General features: G+C 41.8%; 1 protein-coding gene across 1 annotated transcript in view; it reads right to left on the bottom strand.

Annotated features, from left to right (window-relative positions):
* Nucleotides 1-5: 5 nt before the first annotated feature.
* LOC110506993 (myocyte-specific enhancer factor 2B) overlaps nucleotides 6-16,372 on the bottom strand; it is a 33,769-nt gene continuing 17,402 nt past the window's right edge. Inside the window, exons 2-9 of the mRNA XM_021586891.3 lie at nucleotides 13,193-13,276; nucleotides 12,875-13,078; nucleotides 12,440-12,574; nucleotides 11,989-12,178; nucleotides 10,992-11,137; nucleotides 4,466-4,577; nucleotides 4,275-4,383; nucleotides 6-3,919 (exon numbers count right to left, since the gene is read on the bottom strand). Coding sequence (XP_021442566.3) covers nucleotides 3,592-3,919; nucleotides 4,275-4,383; nucleotides 4,466-4,577; nucleotides 10,992-11,137; nucleotides 11,989-12,178; nucleotides 12,440-12,574; nucleotides 12,875-13,078; nucleotides 13,193-13,246 — 1,278 coding nt within the window. The 5' untranslated portion in view covers nucleotides 13,247-13,276 and the 3' untranslated portion in view covers nucleotides 6-3,591. The remainder of the gene's footprint in view (nucleotides 3,920-4,274; nucleotides 4,384-4,465; nucleotides 4,578-10,991; nucleotides 11,138-11,988; nucleotides 12,179-12,439; nucleotides 12,575-12,874; nucleotides 13,079-13,192; nucleotides 13,277-16,372) is intronic.

The following is a 16,372-nucleotide window of genomic DNA, read 5'->3' as shown; positions in this document are numbered from 1 at the left end:
GATACACGTAGTAGATAGCATTTTATCAGTCTTCAGATAAATATACATCAAAGGAAATGCTGTGACTTCTGAATCAACGTTTTTTAAATTAGTCAATTAGATGTACAGCCTTCGGGTCAAAATAACTTGCAAATCAAATATTGCTAATTGAAAGGCAGCCACATCATTAAAATAAGTATAAAGCCATGGGTTGTTTTGATAAATACTGCCAGCGCTGACACTACCCACTGGGCACATATGTCATTCCAAAGTATAGTTTTGATATACATTTGGTTGTGTTGTCAACTAACGTAAATTCAACATGAAATCAATAAAAAAATGTCACAATGTCATTGTATTTAGGTTAAAGATGAGATTCCCTCACGTTGATGACTTTCTGCAAATCCAATCAGTTTTCCACGTTAATTCAACGTCATCACATTGTTTTTTGTTGTTGTTGAAATGACATGGAAACAACATTGATTCAACCAGTTTTTGCCCAGTGGTATTGATGTGCTGGAATAACCTGTGTGGTTTTTACTGACAAGTGCTTATATTCAAAAATATGTCGAAATAACTTGAATGTGTCTGTGAGAATACTGTTTGTAACTGAAGTTACTGTTTTTACCTTTCTACATTTATCCACAGTTGAAATAGTTTGTCAGACACATAAACATTTCACCTGGCAATAATTCCATGTTGTCAATCAGAACCTGCCCATATACCCTCTATGTATGTCTTCAATACACTAATTATGCAGTTTTATCTGAATAGCATCACATTGCACTGCATTAACTTGTCACTTTTGACATGGAAAATCAGATAACTAATTGCCAGTAGAAGCACTAATGGCTGATTCTTTCTGCATTGTCTTGCCTTTAGAGTGATAGTGTGAAATATGTTGACCTCTTGTGGACTAAGGAGTTCACTTCAATCTACACACAAACCCACAAGAAACTAAACGGATACAAGATAATTTTACATGAACTATTTTCATGTGACTTTTTAAACATTAAATTGATAAATGAAACAATAACACGCCACAAATGATCTGCATAAAACACAAAAATCATTCAAAAATATATATATAAAAACTCACACGAGCAATAAAATGTGTCTTAATGTTTTTTTTCCATAGACAAAAGTTCATTTATGCAGTTTATTTGATAGGTGTCTGATTGTCAACATACCCTATTCCCATTGGCCCACTGAAAATGTGTTTCCTTTTCAGGAATGAATAAATAACTGGAATTTATTTAAACAAAATACAACAGTGCTGAAAGTAGTAAAGCTCAACTTTATAAAATGGTTATAGTGAATATGGACCTTGAGCATCACAAGCAGGAATAGATTGAAGATGTATGATGATGACTAGTAATGATTCTTATACACCATTATATGCTAAATGTTGGCTTGTTTTGGATATTGCTTCACAAATAATTAAATTGAACACAATATCCATTTATAAGAAATAAAGCACATGTTACATTCCCTTTAGTCTTAAATTTGTCATAATTTTGCATTACTAAGGCCAGTGTCCAAAAATAAAGACTTTAACTATGTAGTATATAGTGCAAAAACAAACAGCTTTGCTCAGTAATTTTCTAGCCTTAAAAAGCAACACTAACCCTGTATAATGGAACCAATGATCCAAATCCCTGAGAGACTTATTGATGCACAGATTTTAAATCCAAAAATCCATAATTGCAGATTGCATCTTTGTTTTTCTTTAATCAATTCCTATCCAGACTAACTTCCCACTCACTATCACAGAGGGCGTGCCACTATGATAGATGAGTAGAACCTTGGTGCTCCCTAATCGGTCTCCTGTGAGCTGACCACTTCATTGATTTTAGGCTAAAGGCTAAAGCATTAAAGTTATATACAGTGCCTCCGAAAAGTATTCAGACCCCTTGACTTTTTCCACATTTTGTTACATTACAACCTTATTCTAAAATGTATTAAATAGAAAAAATCCTCAGCAATCTACACACAATACCTCATCATGACAAAACATATATACCTTATTTACAAACCAAGCCATGAGGTCAAAGGAATTGTCGGTAGATCTCCGAGACAGGATTGTGTCGAGGCACAGATCTGGGGAAGGGTACCAAAAAATGTTTGCAGCGTTAAAGGTCCCCAAGAACACATTGGCCTCCATCATTCTTCAGTGGAAGAAGTTTGGAACCACCAAGACTCTTCCTTGAGCTGGCCGCCTGGCCAAACTGAGCAATTGGGGGAGAAGGGCCTTGGTCAGGGAGGTGACCAAGAACCTGATAATCACTCTGATAGAGCTAGAGAGTTCCTTTGGAGATGGGAGAACCTTCAAGGAGGACAACCATCTCTGCAGCACTCCACCATCAGGCCTTTATGGTAGAGTGGCCAGATGGAAGCCACTCCCCAGTAAAATGCACATGACAGTCTGCTTGGAGTTTGCCAAAAGGCACCTAAAGACTCTCAGACCATGAGAAACAAGATTCTCTGGTCTGATGAAAACAAGATTGAACACTTTGGCCTGAATGCCAAGCGTCACGTATGGAGGAAACCTAGCACCATTCCTATGGTGAAGCATGGTGGTGGCAGAATCATGCAGTGGGGATGTTTCTCAGCGGCATTGACTGAGAGACTAGTCAGGATCAAGGCAAAGATGAACGGAGCAAAGTACAGCGATATCCTTGATGAAAACCTGCTCCAGAGCACTCAGGACCTCAGACTGGGGTGAAGATTCACTTTCCAACAGGATAACGATCTAGAGCAGACAGCCAACACAATGCAGGAGTGTTTTTGGACAAGTCTCTGAATGTCCTTGAGTGGCCGAGCCAGAGCCCGAACTTGAACCTGATCTAACATCTTTGGAGAGACCTGAAAATAGCTGTGCAGCAACGCTTCCCATCCAACCTGACAGATATTGAGAGGATCTGTAGAGAAGAATGGGAGAATCTCCCCAAATACAGGTGTGTCAAGCTTGTTGCGTCATACCCAAAAAGACTTGAGGCTGTAATCACTGCCAAAGGTGATTCAACAAAGTACTGAGTAAAGGGTCTGAATTCATGTTAAAAATGGCTAAAAACCTGTTTTTGCTTTGTCATTATGGGGTATTGTGTGTAGATTGATGAAAAAAAAACAATTTATTCAATTTTAGAATAAGACTGTAATCTAACAAAATGTGGAAAAAGTCAAGGGGTCTGAATACTTTCCAAAGGCACTGTAACTGGGGACCTGAATGTAAAGTACTACTCTGAAACACAGTGCTCTAAGAACATGGCTAAATGACTGAATCTCCCTTACCCTCTGCTCTGTAGCTCAAACAGGATGAGAGAACCACACTGATATGTGGTTTGACATACCCTCTGACCCCAACACACAGACAAACCAACAAAACCCAACAACACACCCAGCAATATATCAGGATCAGAGAGGCAGTGACACATGTTCATCACCCACAAGGGAGAGTCCAGCCCAGCTCTAAGGGGGGTCTTTCTTTCCTCTGGGATGATGTGAATTAATGAACCTCATCTCCCCATCCTCCTCTCTCTGTGAGTGGGCAACCATGTGGCAAGCTTGCTTTGGCTTGAAGGAGGGTGGGTGATGTGTGGTAGTCACTGCCAACTATCTCTGCCACCCATCGCTAATTTCTAATTGCCTCAGGGGCAGCCCCCCTTTCTCCTCTGCCCCTTGCTGAGCCGGGTAGGGAAAACCTCCTTTGGGGAATTCCTCTCTCTCATTGGCTGGGTAAGGTTCCTGGGGGGTGTGGCGAGCAGAATCGGGGGTGCTCATTGGAGAGTGCTGCCTCAGATGTTGCAGTGGCGGAGAGGTCGCAGAGCAGATGCGCTCCGGGGAGGCTCGCTCTGATTTGATGCTGAGGTTGAGGGAGGGGTGAGGAGGAGTGGTGGGGGTGGAGGCCTGAGAGGGAAAAGAGCACCCTCTGCTGGACATCCTGGTACACAGCAAGCAGACAGAGAAAAGGGAAGAGAATATGCATCACATAGAGCGGGGGTATTCAACTCATACCCTACGAAGTCCGAGGCCTGCTGGTTTTCTGTTCTACCTGATAATGAATTGCACCCAGGTCTAAATTAGTCCCTGATTAGAGGGGAACACTGAAAAAACGCAGTGGAACTGGCTTTGAGGTCAAAAGTTGAGTTTGAGGGACATAGAGCATGAAATAAATCCCCACATGCTATTTTTCCTATAAAGGGCACTAGAAGACTCATCACAACAGTATCATGGTCCATCCTTGTTCAATGTTTAACACTTAGTAATTGAGTAAGGTTTCATATCAGTGGTCTTACGCTGGGCTGAGGTGGGGTACATGTTGCTCCTGCTGTTGTGCCGTCTGCCACGGGTTCACTGTACCACGCTGTAGACTCACAGCATGGGAGAAACCTGGGTGGCTGTAGTCTGGGACAGAGGAGAATGATTATTTTATATCACTAACTAAGAAGCACATACAGATGTCAGAAGAGCAGAGCTGCAGTCTTACCAGATGGTCCAGCAGAGAGGCCGTAGCCCCCAAGACTCTGGCCCAGCAGACCTGCCTTCCCCATGGTCAGCATGTGGTTCCCTGGGTGCATGCCCTGGTACAGTATGCCTCTCTTAACATTACATGGAGAGAGAAGCAGTTACTCAGTTCAAAACATTATAAACTGGGTGGTTCCAGCCCTGAATGCTGATTGGCTAAAAGCCGTCGTATATCAGACCGTATATCATGGGTATGACAAAACATTTATTTCTACTTCTCTTATTATGTTGGTAATCAGTTTATAATAGCAATAAGGCACCTCAGGGGTTTGTGATATATGGCCAATATAAAGTGCCTTGCGAAAGTATTCGGCCCCCTTGAACTTTGCGACCTTTTGCCACATTTCAGGCTTCAAACATAAAGATCTAAAACTGTATTTTTTTGTGAAGAATCAACAACAAGTGGGACACAATCATGAAGTGGAACGACATTTATTGGATATTTCAAACTTTTTTAACAAATCAAAAACTGAAAAATTGGGCGTGCAAAATTATTCAGCCCCTTTACTTTCAGTGCAGCAAACTCTCTCCAGAAGTTCAGTGAGGATCTCTGAATGATCCAATGTTGACCTAAATGACTAATGATGATAAATACAATCCACCTGTGTGTAATCAAGTCTCCGTATAAATGCACCTGCACTGTGATAGTCTCAGAGGTCCGTTAAAAGCGCAGAGAGCATCATGAAGAACAAGGAACACACCAGGCAGGTCCGAGATACTGTTGTGAAGAAGTTTAAAGCCCGGATTTGGATGCAAAACTATTTCCCAAGCTTTAAACATCCCAAGGAGCACTGTGCAAGCGATAATATTGAAATGGAAGGAGTATCAGACCACTGCAAATCTACCAAGACCTGGCCGTCCCTCTAAACTTTCAGCTCATATAAGGAGAAGACTGATCAGAGTTGCAGCCAAGAGGCCCATGATCACTCTGGATGAACTGCAGAGATCTACAGCTGAGGTGGGAGACTCTGTCCATAGGACAACAATCAGTCGTATATTGCACAAATCTGGCCTTTATGGAAGAGTGGCAAGAAAGCCATTTCTTAAAGATATCCATAAAAAGTGTTGTTTAAAGTTTGCCACAAGCCACCTGGGAGACACACCAAACATGTAGAAGAAGGTGCTCTGGTCAGATTAAACCAAAATTGAACTTTTTGGCAACAATGCAAAACGTTATGTTTGGCGTAAAAGCAACACAGCTAAACACACCATCCCCACTGGTGGTGGCAGCATCATGGTTTGGGCCTGCTTTTCTTCAGCAGGGACAGGGAAGATGGTTAAAATTGATGGGAAGATGGATGGAGCCAAATACAGGACCATTCTGGAAGAAAACCTGATGGAGTCTGTAAAAGACCTGAGACTGGGACGGAGATTTGTCTTCCAACAAGACAATGATCCAAAACATAAAGCAAAATCTACAATGGAATGGTTCAAAAGTAAAAATATCCAAGTGTTAGAATGGCCAAGTCAAAGTCCAGACCTGAATCCAACCGAGAATCTGTGGAAAGAACTGAAAACTGCTGTTCACAAATGCTCTCCATCCAACCTCACTGAGCTCGAGCTGTTTTGCAAGGAGGAATGGGGAAAAAATGTCAGTCTCTCGATGTGCAAAACTGATAGAGACATACCCCAAGCGACTTACAGCTGTAATCGCAGCAAAAGGTGGCGCTACAAAGTATTAACTTAAGGGGGCTGAATAATTTTGCACGGACAATTTTTCAGTTTTTGATTTGTTAAAAAAGTTTGAAATATCCAATAAATGTCGTTCCACTTGGGACTTGTGTCCCACTTGTTGTTGATTCTTCACAAAAAAATACAGTTTTATATCTTTATGTTTGAAGCCTGAAATGTGGCGAAAGGTCGCAAAGTTCAAGGGGGGCGAATACTTTCGCAAGGCACTGTACCATTGCTAAGGGCTGTGACCTAGCACTCTGCGTTGCATCTTACCTAAGAACAACCCTTGGCTGTGGTATATTGGCCATATACCACAACCCCTCAGGCCATATACCACACCCCCTATTGCTTAAATACAGGCCATGTGAGTAAGTGTGAGAGTGAGAATTATAGTGTACAAGCGTGAGTGTGGTTGGTCCTCTGATTGGCCTTTCGTAATGACATCGTCATTACCCTAGTCTCTGATTGGTCTCTTCATAATGACATCATCATAATGACATCGTCATCACTCTGCTCTCTGATCGGTCCCTTCATTATGACATTATCATTAGGACATCATCATAACTGGGGCTGTGGAGGTCATTGAATTTTGTCAGCCGGTGATTGTCAAGCAAATAACTGCCGGTCTCATGGTAATTGACCTTTTAATTAACATAAACACATTTAGCATTTCCTGGCTTCCACGCATTGCCTACAAGCCACTGATGCAGATCTTTGGAACATCTACATTTTAATAAGTCAAATAAATCCATGTAATATAGCCTACACCTTCACAATTAATCCATTATTTATTTTAGACAGGTCTAAAGAAACATGATATGAAGAAAATGTTGTATATTTCAGAAGAACAGAATAGCATACTCTGAGTTGTCCTTGTGTTAGATCAAGATCCGGCTATGCCATATGGCTGTGGGCTACACTAGTTCATTTATCAGACAAGAATTGCTTAGAATTACGTGGCATTATTTTATAGTATGAAGAATACAATTGAATATAGCTGAATAAAATAGAAAGGATGTTTTCTCCAAACGATTTCTGAGGGCGTGCGCACATGCGGCTATTCTGTATTGAGTAGTTAACAAAGAAATAGGTCCCTCTATATGCTTAATTTAGAGCTATTTATGCAACTTTAGTTGTCATACAAACATTGAGCTATATGTTTAGATTTTGAATACGTTCCAAGGCTACATGAAGCGACTCTAATGATGATAAAAGTTGCATGAAAGGCATGAGCTCTGCATCGTTTCTTGCACAGGCTGCACACACTTCATCAGTCTCTCATTCACAAGTTGTCAAGCACTTGATAATGCCTCAAATGTCTTGACAGAAACCTGCTGGTGTGGCTGTAATGCCCCCTAAAATAATAAATGCCTTATGCGGCCAGTGGCCGTTGTGCCCTTGGGCTGAATATAATAATTATAATTCACTTCTCCTGGCTACATGTTCCGATGCACCTCTCACTCACATGGCTCTCTCAGATATCACAATTCTTAAAAGCCAATGCCCGTCACATTATCGGGTTCTTCTCACAGGCTCCACAGCTCCAAAGTAGGCTATAAGTGAAGACAGACACATGGGGACGCAACTGTGAGCGTTCTTCTTATCGAATTCCAAGGCGCATATTTAAGATGTTAGAAGAACTCTACACATTTACTTTTCGTCAGCCAACAAGATGAGTAGGACTAACGAACAGCAAAAGCATTAGCCTATGTCAATCTACTATCCACCATAGTACAACGGTTGACGTATTCTATTGGTCAACTTGTCCTTCTGTGCGAGAAATAAATATTCCAAACATTTTCTGGGACAGTTGTGGGTGTAAGGACAGACGCTGGAGACAAGAAGCAAGTGCAGGGAGTGAACATTTAATGAAACACGGACAGGAACAGAATATGGACAGCGTCTGGACAGGGAAACAAAAAGAATGCGACACAGGGAAAAAACTGAGGAGCAGACAGATATAGAGGGGCAATCAACAAAGTAAGGAAGTCCAGGTGAGTCCAATGAGTCTTGATGTGCGTAATGATGGTGACAGGTCTGCGTAATGAAGGGCTGCCTGGCGCAAAGCGGGAGCAGGTGTGACAGTACCCTCCTTTTAGGGGTGCCACCCTGCATCCCACCTGGGCGAGCCTGATGGGCTGGCCGAGGCATGGCGCTGGACTAGCCGGCTGAGGCGTAGAAGCCCGACGATCCGGCTGAGGCATGAAAGCCTGACGATCCCGCTGGGGCGTGGGAGCCTGATGGGCCGGCTGAGGCATGATGTGGGACAGGAGCCCGATGAGCCGGCTGACGCGTAGGAGCCCGACGAGCCGGCTGAGGCATGACGTGGGATGTGTGCCTGCCGTTCCAACCGAGGAAAGGAAACCTCTCGAGCTAGCTACGGCATGGAAGCCTGACGAACCAGCTGAGGCACCCCCTGTTTCATCGGTCACCACCAAAAACTAAAAACAAGAACTCCCTGATGCTTCAAATAGTGGTGTCAGCATTCTGTAAGGACAGACGCTGGAGACAAGAATCAAGTACAGGGAGTGAACATTTAATGAAACATGGACAGGAACAGAATACGGACAGCATCTGGACAGGGGAAAACAAAATGACAATAATGCTGACGCGGGTAACAAACTGAGGAGCAGAAAGATGTAGTGGGGCAATCAACAAAGTAAAGGAGTTCAGGTGAGTCCAATGAGTGCTGATGTGCGTAATGATGGTGACAGGTGTACGTAATGAAGGGCAGCCTGGCGCCAGAGAGGGGAAGTGGAGGCAGGCGTGACAGTGGGATGCGATAGATCCCAAATTAATGCAACCACTCACATCAAAAACCTTTTAAAAGAGGCTGATGCAACAGATTAGAACATGTATCTTACAATGCTGATAAAATATTAGGCTATTTCTTCACATTATAAGCGCAGCAACACCAGTTGTGAGCGGATGAATGTGCTTAATTTTAAGAAGTTATATGGCCACTTTAGTTGTGATACAAACCATATCAAAACATATAGGCCCATGGGCTAGGCTACATGTGGTGTGGGACTATGATGTATTGCCTTACTGCACACAAGCTGGGCATTATTCACAAATGATAATATATCATCAACAAGTGATAGGCTAACACTGTCACCCATCAGACTATTCTTGATTTAATCTTGTCTTTACATATACAAAATAATATTTGTGTGGAATTAGTTTTGATTTAGAATGGACCATTATCATGCACCTGTCTCGGAACAGGGGCAGGGGAAAAAAGACATGTCACCTATGACCTTACAGTGCATTCGGTATTCAGACCTCTTGACTTTTTCCACATTTTGTTAAGTTTCAGCCTTATTCTAAAATCTAAACACAATACCCCATAATGACAAACCAAAAACAGGTCTTTAGAAATTTTAGAAAATGTATCAAAAAATTAATAATGAAATATAGCATTAACATGAGTATTCAGAACCATGTCCAATCAATTGAATTTACCACAGGTGGACTCCAATCAAGTTGTAGAAACATGCCCCTGGGCTCAATTTCAAGTCTCAGAGCAAAGGGTCTGAATACTTATGTTAATAAGGTATTTCCATTTTTTATTTTTTATTCATTTGCAAAAATGTCTAAAAACCGGTTTTCACTTTGTCATTATGGGGTATTGTTTGCAAATGGAAAAAATGTATTCTATCCATTTTAGAATAAGGCTGTAACGTAACAAAACGTGGAAAAGGAGAAGGGGTCTGAATACTTTCCAAATACACTGTAAATAGCAAATGTAGGACGCTTATTCCATGGTTCCTTTTCATGCCATCCAGATAAGCTATTCTCCTGCTGTAAAGCAAAGCAATGTGCTTAATATTAGGAGTTGAGAAAGTTGAGAAATAAACTGATGGGATCCTCCTTAAGAGGCCATCAAAACTCTGTTTTCTTACGCAATTGCATAGCCTACAGAAATGTTGCGCAACATGAGCTCATGGGCTCTCATTAAGTGTTTGATTTGATTTTCGAATACATTTGCATTGATGTCAGAGTGACTAGAGGGACAATAGAGTGCTGAGTACCAGGCAGTTATCAAGTTTGGTAGACTACTATTGACCATCAGCAGCATCAGAGCTTGGAGAAGCCTAGTTACCGTGACTAAGTGGTTACATGGAATTTGACTGCTGTCATGCCTCGTGACTGCCGGTGTGGTGGTAATATGGTCACCGTAACATAACCCTGATCTCTGATTGGTCCCTTCATAATGACATCGTCATAACCCTGCTCTCTGATTGGTCCTTCATAATGACAGCAACATAATGATACTGTCATTACCCTGCTCTCTGATTGGTCAATCATAATGACATCGTCATAACCCTACTCTCTGATTGTTCCATCATAATGAAATCACCATAACCCTGCTCTCTGATTGGTCCATCATAATGACATCATCATAACCCTGCTCTCTAATTGGTCCCTAGGTAATGGCATCGTCTTAACCCTGCTCTCTGATTGGTCCCTTCATAATAACATTGTCATAACCCTGCTCTTTAATTGGTCCCGTTGTAATGATATTGTGATAACCCCCAGTAAGACTAGCTGTCGCCATTGGCGTCAGCTAATGGGGATCCTAATAATACAAATAAAAATGTATTTGTTATTGGTCCCTTCATAATAACATCCTCATAACCCTGCTCTCTGATTGGTCCCTTTGTAATGACATTGTCATAACCCTGCTCTCTGATTGGTCCTTGATAAGGACCATGAGGGATAGTGAAACTATATTCTATAGCCTGCAGTACTGCAAAACCTCCTGCTAACCTCTTGTTATGACTGACAAGTAGGATTTAAGAGATCCTTACAGCACTGTTGAGGTTGGCGCGAATGCCACCCATACCAGGGTGGCTCTCTGCCCGCCGGTTGTCATTGCCCAGGTTCAAAGGGGGAGGAGTCTTCATCTCCAATGCCCGGCTCAGGTTGCCATGGGAGAACATGGAGTAGCCAATACCTTTACAGAGAGAAAAGAAATAGGAAGTGAGAAACAAGATGTGGGTAGAATAATGTTTCACTCACAGACAGTACACTCATTCACTCTCTCTCAATCTCTCTCACTCACTCCACCTGTAAAACAGAAGTTCTTTTTTAGGATTAAACTTTATCTCTTGTAGACATGTGGCACTTCAGATTACCAAAACGTACATTGTTAATGTTAACCTCATGATGAAAAATGTATTCACACCTTGATAATAACTACATTAAGTCAGTAAGCATAAGCATTTTTTTTTTTACATATGTTTTGGTCATATGTATTGATAAAAAGGGAAAATTACAAACATCATAATGTACAGTGTAAAGCATTTCAAAATGCAGCGTTAATTGACTACATAGTTCAGCTGCGATGGCAAACCATTGAGTGGCATCCCTACTACTAACTATAGAGTATGAAAAATGGAGTTGAGCTCAACTGAGATGACCAGCAGGTGCAACACACTCACTGCTCAGAAACCAAAGATCAGCCTCCAGACGCTGTTTCACTCGTGGGGGGGACTGTTTCACACAGCACGTAAGCATGCACACACACACATGCACACGCACACACACACACACGCACACACACACACACACACACACACACACACACACACACACACACACACACACACACACACACACACACACACACACACACACACACACACACACACACACACACACACACACACACACACACTTCCTGTTTGAACAGCCAGCTGCACAGCACTGAGGTGGCCCCACATTCTGTAGGCAATCAATGACAAGAATGGTACCTCTAACCCTCTAGGAATGTTTGCAAAGAAGAACTAGGGGGCCAGGTCTTACCTGAGTGTGGAGACATGAAGGCAGCGTGGCTGTGGGGCCCTGCAGGGCTGACTGAGCCTGGTCTGGGGCCCAGTGGCTTGAAGGCAGGGGGTCTGTGGGAGCTCAGGCTGGGGTTGGATGAGTTGGGGTATCCATTCTCACAGCCAGCAGTCACCAGGAACTGGGCCTCGGGTGAGAGCAGGGAGGGGGCCTGAGGAGAAATATGGGAGAGTGTCTGTTTCAGTTGAGATCAGAAAGTTAGGTCTTTTGCAGCTGCATTGTACTGCTAAAGTATCTCTTTAAGTACAAAATGTGCTCACTGAGTCAAATTAATGGTTTGACCGTTCAATAGAATCATTTTCTCAAACTGGCATTCTTCACTGAATACAACAAATCATTGAAACAGCTTTAGTCCATTTACAGCCTTTGGTTCAGACAGCATGTGTCTCATAAGACAAGTGTGAGTAGTTACATAGTAGCGCTGGCGGGCCAGGGAGAGGTCCATGCCCTCGCTTAGTGGACCGAACTTCTCTGCTGCAACCTGCATGGGCTCCTCAGTGTCCAGCAGCTCTGTCCCGTCCAGACCCAGGCCTTTTCTCCGCAGAGTCTACAGCAACAGGACAGAGAAAAGAGCAGCACACAGACATTACCTCAAGGATATCACAGCCTGTTTATACTATTGCCTCTTTGGGATGACCTAATGATACAGAAGTGGGCTGTACCAACATTGTTTTTTCAATGCGTTATAGGGTTGCCCAAGTAAGCATTTCATAAGCTTAAGCATTTAAACATCAAAGCTAAGGAATTAATGTAATTGGAACCTTGGACATAACAAATGACTAAACATACATACTGTATAGGAGAACATGTTGAGTAATGTGTGGACCTAGTAATGTCATAGGCTTACCTCCATTATGTCTGCGTTGGTCCTACTCTCGTGAGGCTCGCTGTACTCTGTGTACTTGAGTAGGACCTTGTCCATGTCAGTGCTGGCGTACTGGAACAGACGGTTGGTGCTGTTGAAGATGATGAGGGCAATCTCACAGTCACACAACACACTCAGCTCATACGCCTTCTTCATCAGGCCAAACTTACGCTTGGTGAAAGTAACCTGGGGACAGAAACATATTGGTTCAATGTATTATTTATCATGTGGGACTGTTTAACTAAACCATGGCAAATACAATAATGATGGAAAGTGATAGAAATAATCAAAGAGTTGTACCTGTCTATTCCGCTGGTCCAGGATACGAGAGATTTGTATTTTTTTCCTTCCCATTGTGATCGCAGTCTGACAGGTGACTTTACACTGTGAAAAAATATCACATTTTCATCAAGACTCAATCATTTTAACTCATCACCTTTTCATCACATAATAGAGAGAACATTTCACCAGGATATCCCATTGCGATAAATAATCTCTTGTAGATCTCATGGCAACATCAACAAACAATTACACAATCAAACCTGACAAACTTTCAAAAAGCAAACCATATGGTTGAGACCACTGCACTTTGGTATTTTATTAGGATCCCCATTAGCTGTTCAAAAACGGCAGCTACTCCTCCTGGGGTCCACACAAAACATGAAACATGACATAATAAAGAACATTAATAGACAAGAACAGCTCAAGGACAGAACTACCTACACATAAAAAAGGCACACGTAGCCTACATATCAATACATACACACAAACTATCTAGGTCAAATAGGGGAGAGGCGTTGTGCCGTAATTCTTTAAACCAGGTTTGCTGTTTATTTGAGCAATATGAGATGGAACGGAGTTCCATGCAATAATGGCTCTATGTAATACTCTACGCTTTCTTGAATTTGTTCTGGATTTGGGGACTGTGTAAATAGCCCCTCTTGTGGGGTAAGTGTGTGTGTCAGAGCTGTAAATTGACTATGCAAACAATTTGGGATTTTCAACACATTAATGTTTCTTACAAAAAGAAGAAGTGATGCAGTCAGTCTCTCCTCAACTCTTAGCCAAGGGAGACTGGCAGCATTGTATTTATATCAGCCCTCTGATTACAATGAAGAGCAAGACGTGCCGCTCTGTTCTGGGCCAGCTGCAGCTTAACTAGGTCTTTCCTTGCAGCACTCAACCCCAAGACTGGACAATAATCAAGATAAGACAAAACAAGAGCCTGCAGGACTTGCTTTTTGGAGTGTGGTGTCAAATAAGCAGAGCATCTCTTTATTATGGACAGACCTCTCAGGAATACCTGACATGATGACTCCTTGCTGTCCCCAGTCCACCTGACTGTGCTGCTGCTCCAGTTTAAACTATTCTGCCTTATTATTATTCGACCATGCTGGTCATTTATGAACATTTGAACATCTTGACCATGTTTTGTTATAATCTCCACCCGGCACAGCCAGAAGAGGACTGGCCACCCCACATAGCCTGGTTCCTCTCTAGGTTTCTTCCTAGGTTTTGGCCTTTCTAGGGAGTTTTTCCTAGCCACCGTGCTTCTACACCTACATTGCTTGCTGTTTGGGGTTTTAGGCTGGGTTTCTGTACAGCACTTTGAGATATCAGCTGATGTACGAAGGGCTATATAAATAAATTTGATTTGATTTGATTTGACCTCTCCCAATCTTTTCACCCATTTAATCTATATGTTTTGACAATGACCGTTTACAATCTAAGGTAACACCAAGTAATTTAGTCTCCTCAACTTGTTCAACAGCCACATCATTCATTACCAGATTCAACTGAGGTCTAGAACTTAGGGAATGATTTGTACCAAATACAATGCTTAGTTTTAGAAATGTTCAGGAGCAGTTTATTACTGGCCACCCATTTGAAAACAGACTGCATCTCTTTGTTAACTTCTTATGGCTGGGGGGCAGTATTGAGTAGCTTGGATGAATAAGGTGCCCAGAGTAAACGGCATGCTACTCAGGCCCAGAAGCTAAGATATGCATAGTATTAGTAGATTTGAATAGAAAACACTCTGAAGTTTCTAAAACTGTTTGAATGATGTCTGTGAGTATAACAGAACTCATTTGTCAGGCAAAAACCTGAGAAATCTGAGGTTTGTAGGTTTTCAAGTCTTTGCCTATCCAAGATACAGTATACATTTGATCCGATTGCACTTCCTAAGGCTTCCACTAGATGCCAATAGTCTTTAGAACCTTGTTTCAGGCTTCTACTATGAAGGGGGAGCGAATAAGAGCTGTTTGAACCAGGGTTCTGGCAGAATGCCATGAGCTAAGTCTCGTGTGGTCGTGAGAGCTAGCTCTGTTCCTTTTCATTTCTAAAGACAAAGGAATTGTCCGGTTGAAACATTATTGAAGATTTATGATAAAAACATCCTAAAGATTGATTCTATACATCGTTTGACATGTTTCTACGAACTGTAATAGAACTTTTTAGATTTTTCGTCTGGACTTTGTGCTCGCGTTGTGCATTTGGAGTACTGAACTAAATGCGCGGACGAAAAGGAGGTATTTGGACATAAATTATGGACTTTATCGAACAAAACAAACATTTATTGTGGAACTGAGATTCATGGGAGTGCATTCCGATGAAGATAATCAAAGGTAAGTGAATATTTATAATGCTATTTCTGACTTTTGTTGACTCCACAACATGACGGGTATCTGTATGGTGGCTGAGCGCTGTACTCAGATTATCGCATGGTGTGCTTTTGCCAATAAGCTTTTTTGAAATCTGACACAGCGGTTGCATTAAAGAGAAGTATATCTATAATTCTATGCATAACACTTGTATATTTTACCAACGTTTATGATGAGTATTCCTGTAAATTGATGTGGCTCTCTGCAAAATCATCAGATGTTTTAGAGGCAAAACATTACTGAACATAACGTGCCAATGTAAACTGAGATTTTTGGATATAAATATGAACTTTATCGAACAAAACATACATGTATTGTGTAACATGAAATCCTATGAGTGCCATCTGATGAAGATCATCAAAGGTTAGTGATAAATTTTTTCTCTATTTCTGCTTTTTGTGACTCCTGTCTTTGGCTGGAAAATGATTTTCTGTGACTAGAATGTTTTTTTGTGACTAGGCGCTAACCTAGCATAATCAGATGGTGTGCTTTCGCCTTTTTGAAATCGGACACTGTGGTGGGATTAACAACACGTTTATCTTTAAAATGGTGTATAATACTTGTATGTTTGAGGAATTTTAAATATGAGATTTCTGTTGTTTGAATTTGGCGCCTTGCACTTTCACTGGCTGTTGTCAAATCAATCCAGTTTACGGGATTTCAGCCGTAAGAAGTTAAGGGTTTCAGTGACTTCATTAGCTGTGGTTGCTGATGTGTATATGGTTGAATCATCAGGGTACATGGACACACATGCCAGTGGCAGGTCATTGTTAAAATTGAAAATAGTAGAGGGCCTAGAGAGCTGCCCTGTGGTACA

Source organism: Oncorhynchus mykiss, chromosome 1, assembly GCF_057628025.1.
Source record: "Oncorhynchus mykiss isolate SJ-2025 chromosome 1, ASM5762802v1, whole genome shotgun sequence".
NCBI classification, from domain to species: domain Eukaryota; kingdom Metazoa; phylum Chordata; class Actinopteri; order Salmoniformes; family Salmonidae; genus Oncorhynchus; species Oncorhynchus mykiss.
The sequence above is the reverse complement of the archived record's forward strand: the minus strand, read 5'-3'. Positions and strand labels throughout refer to the sequence as shown.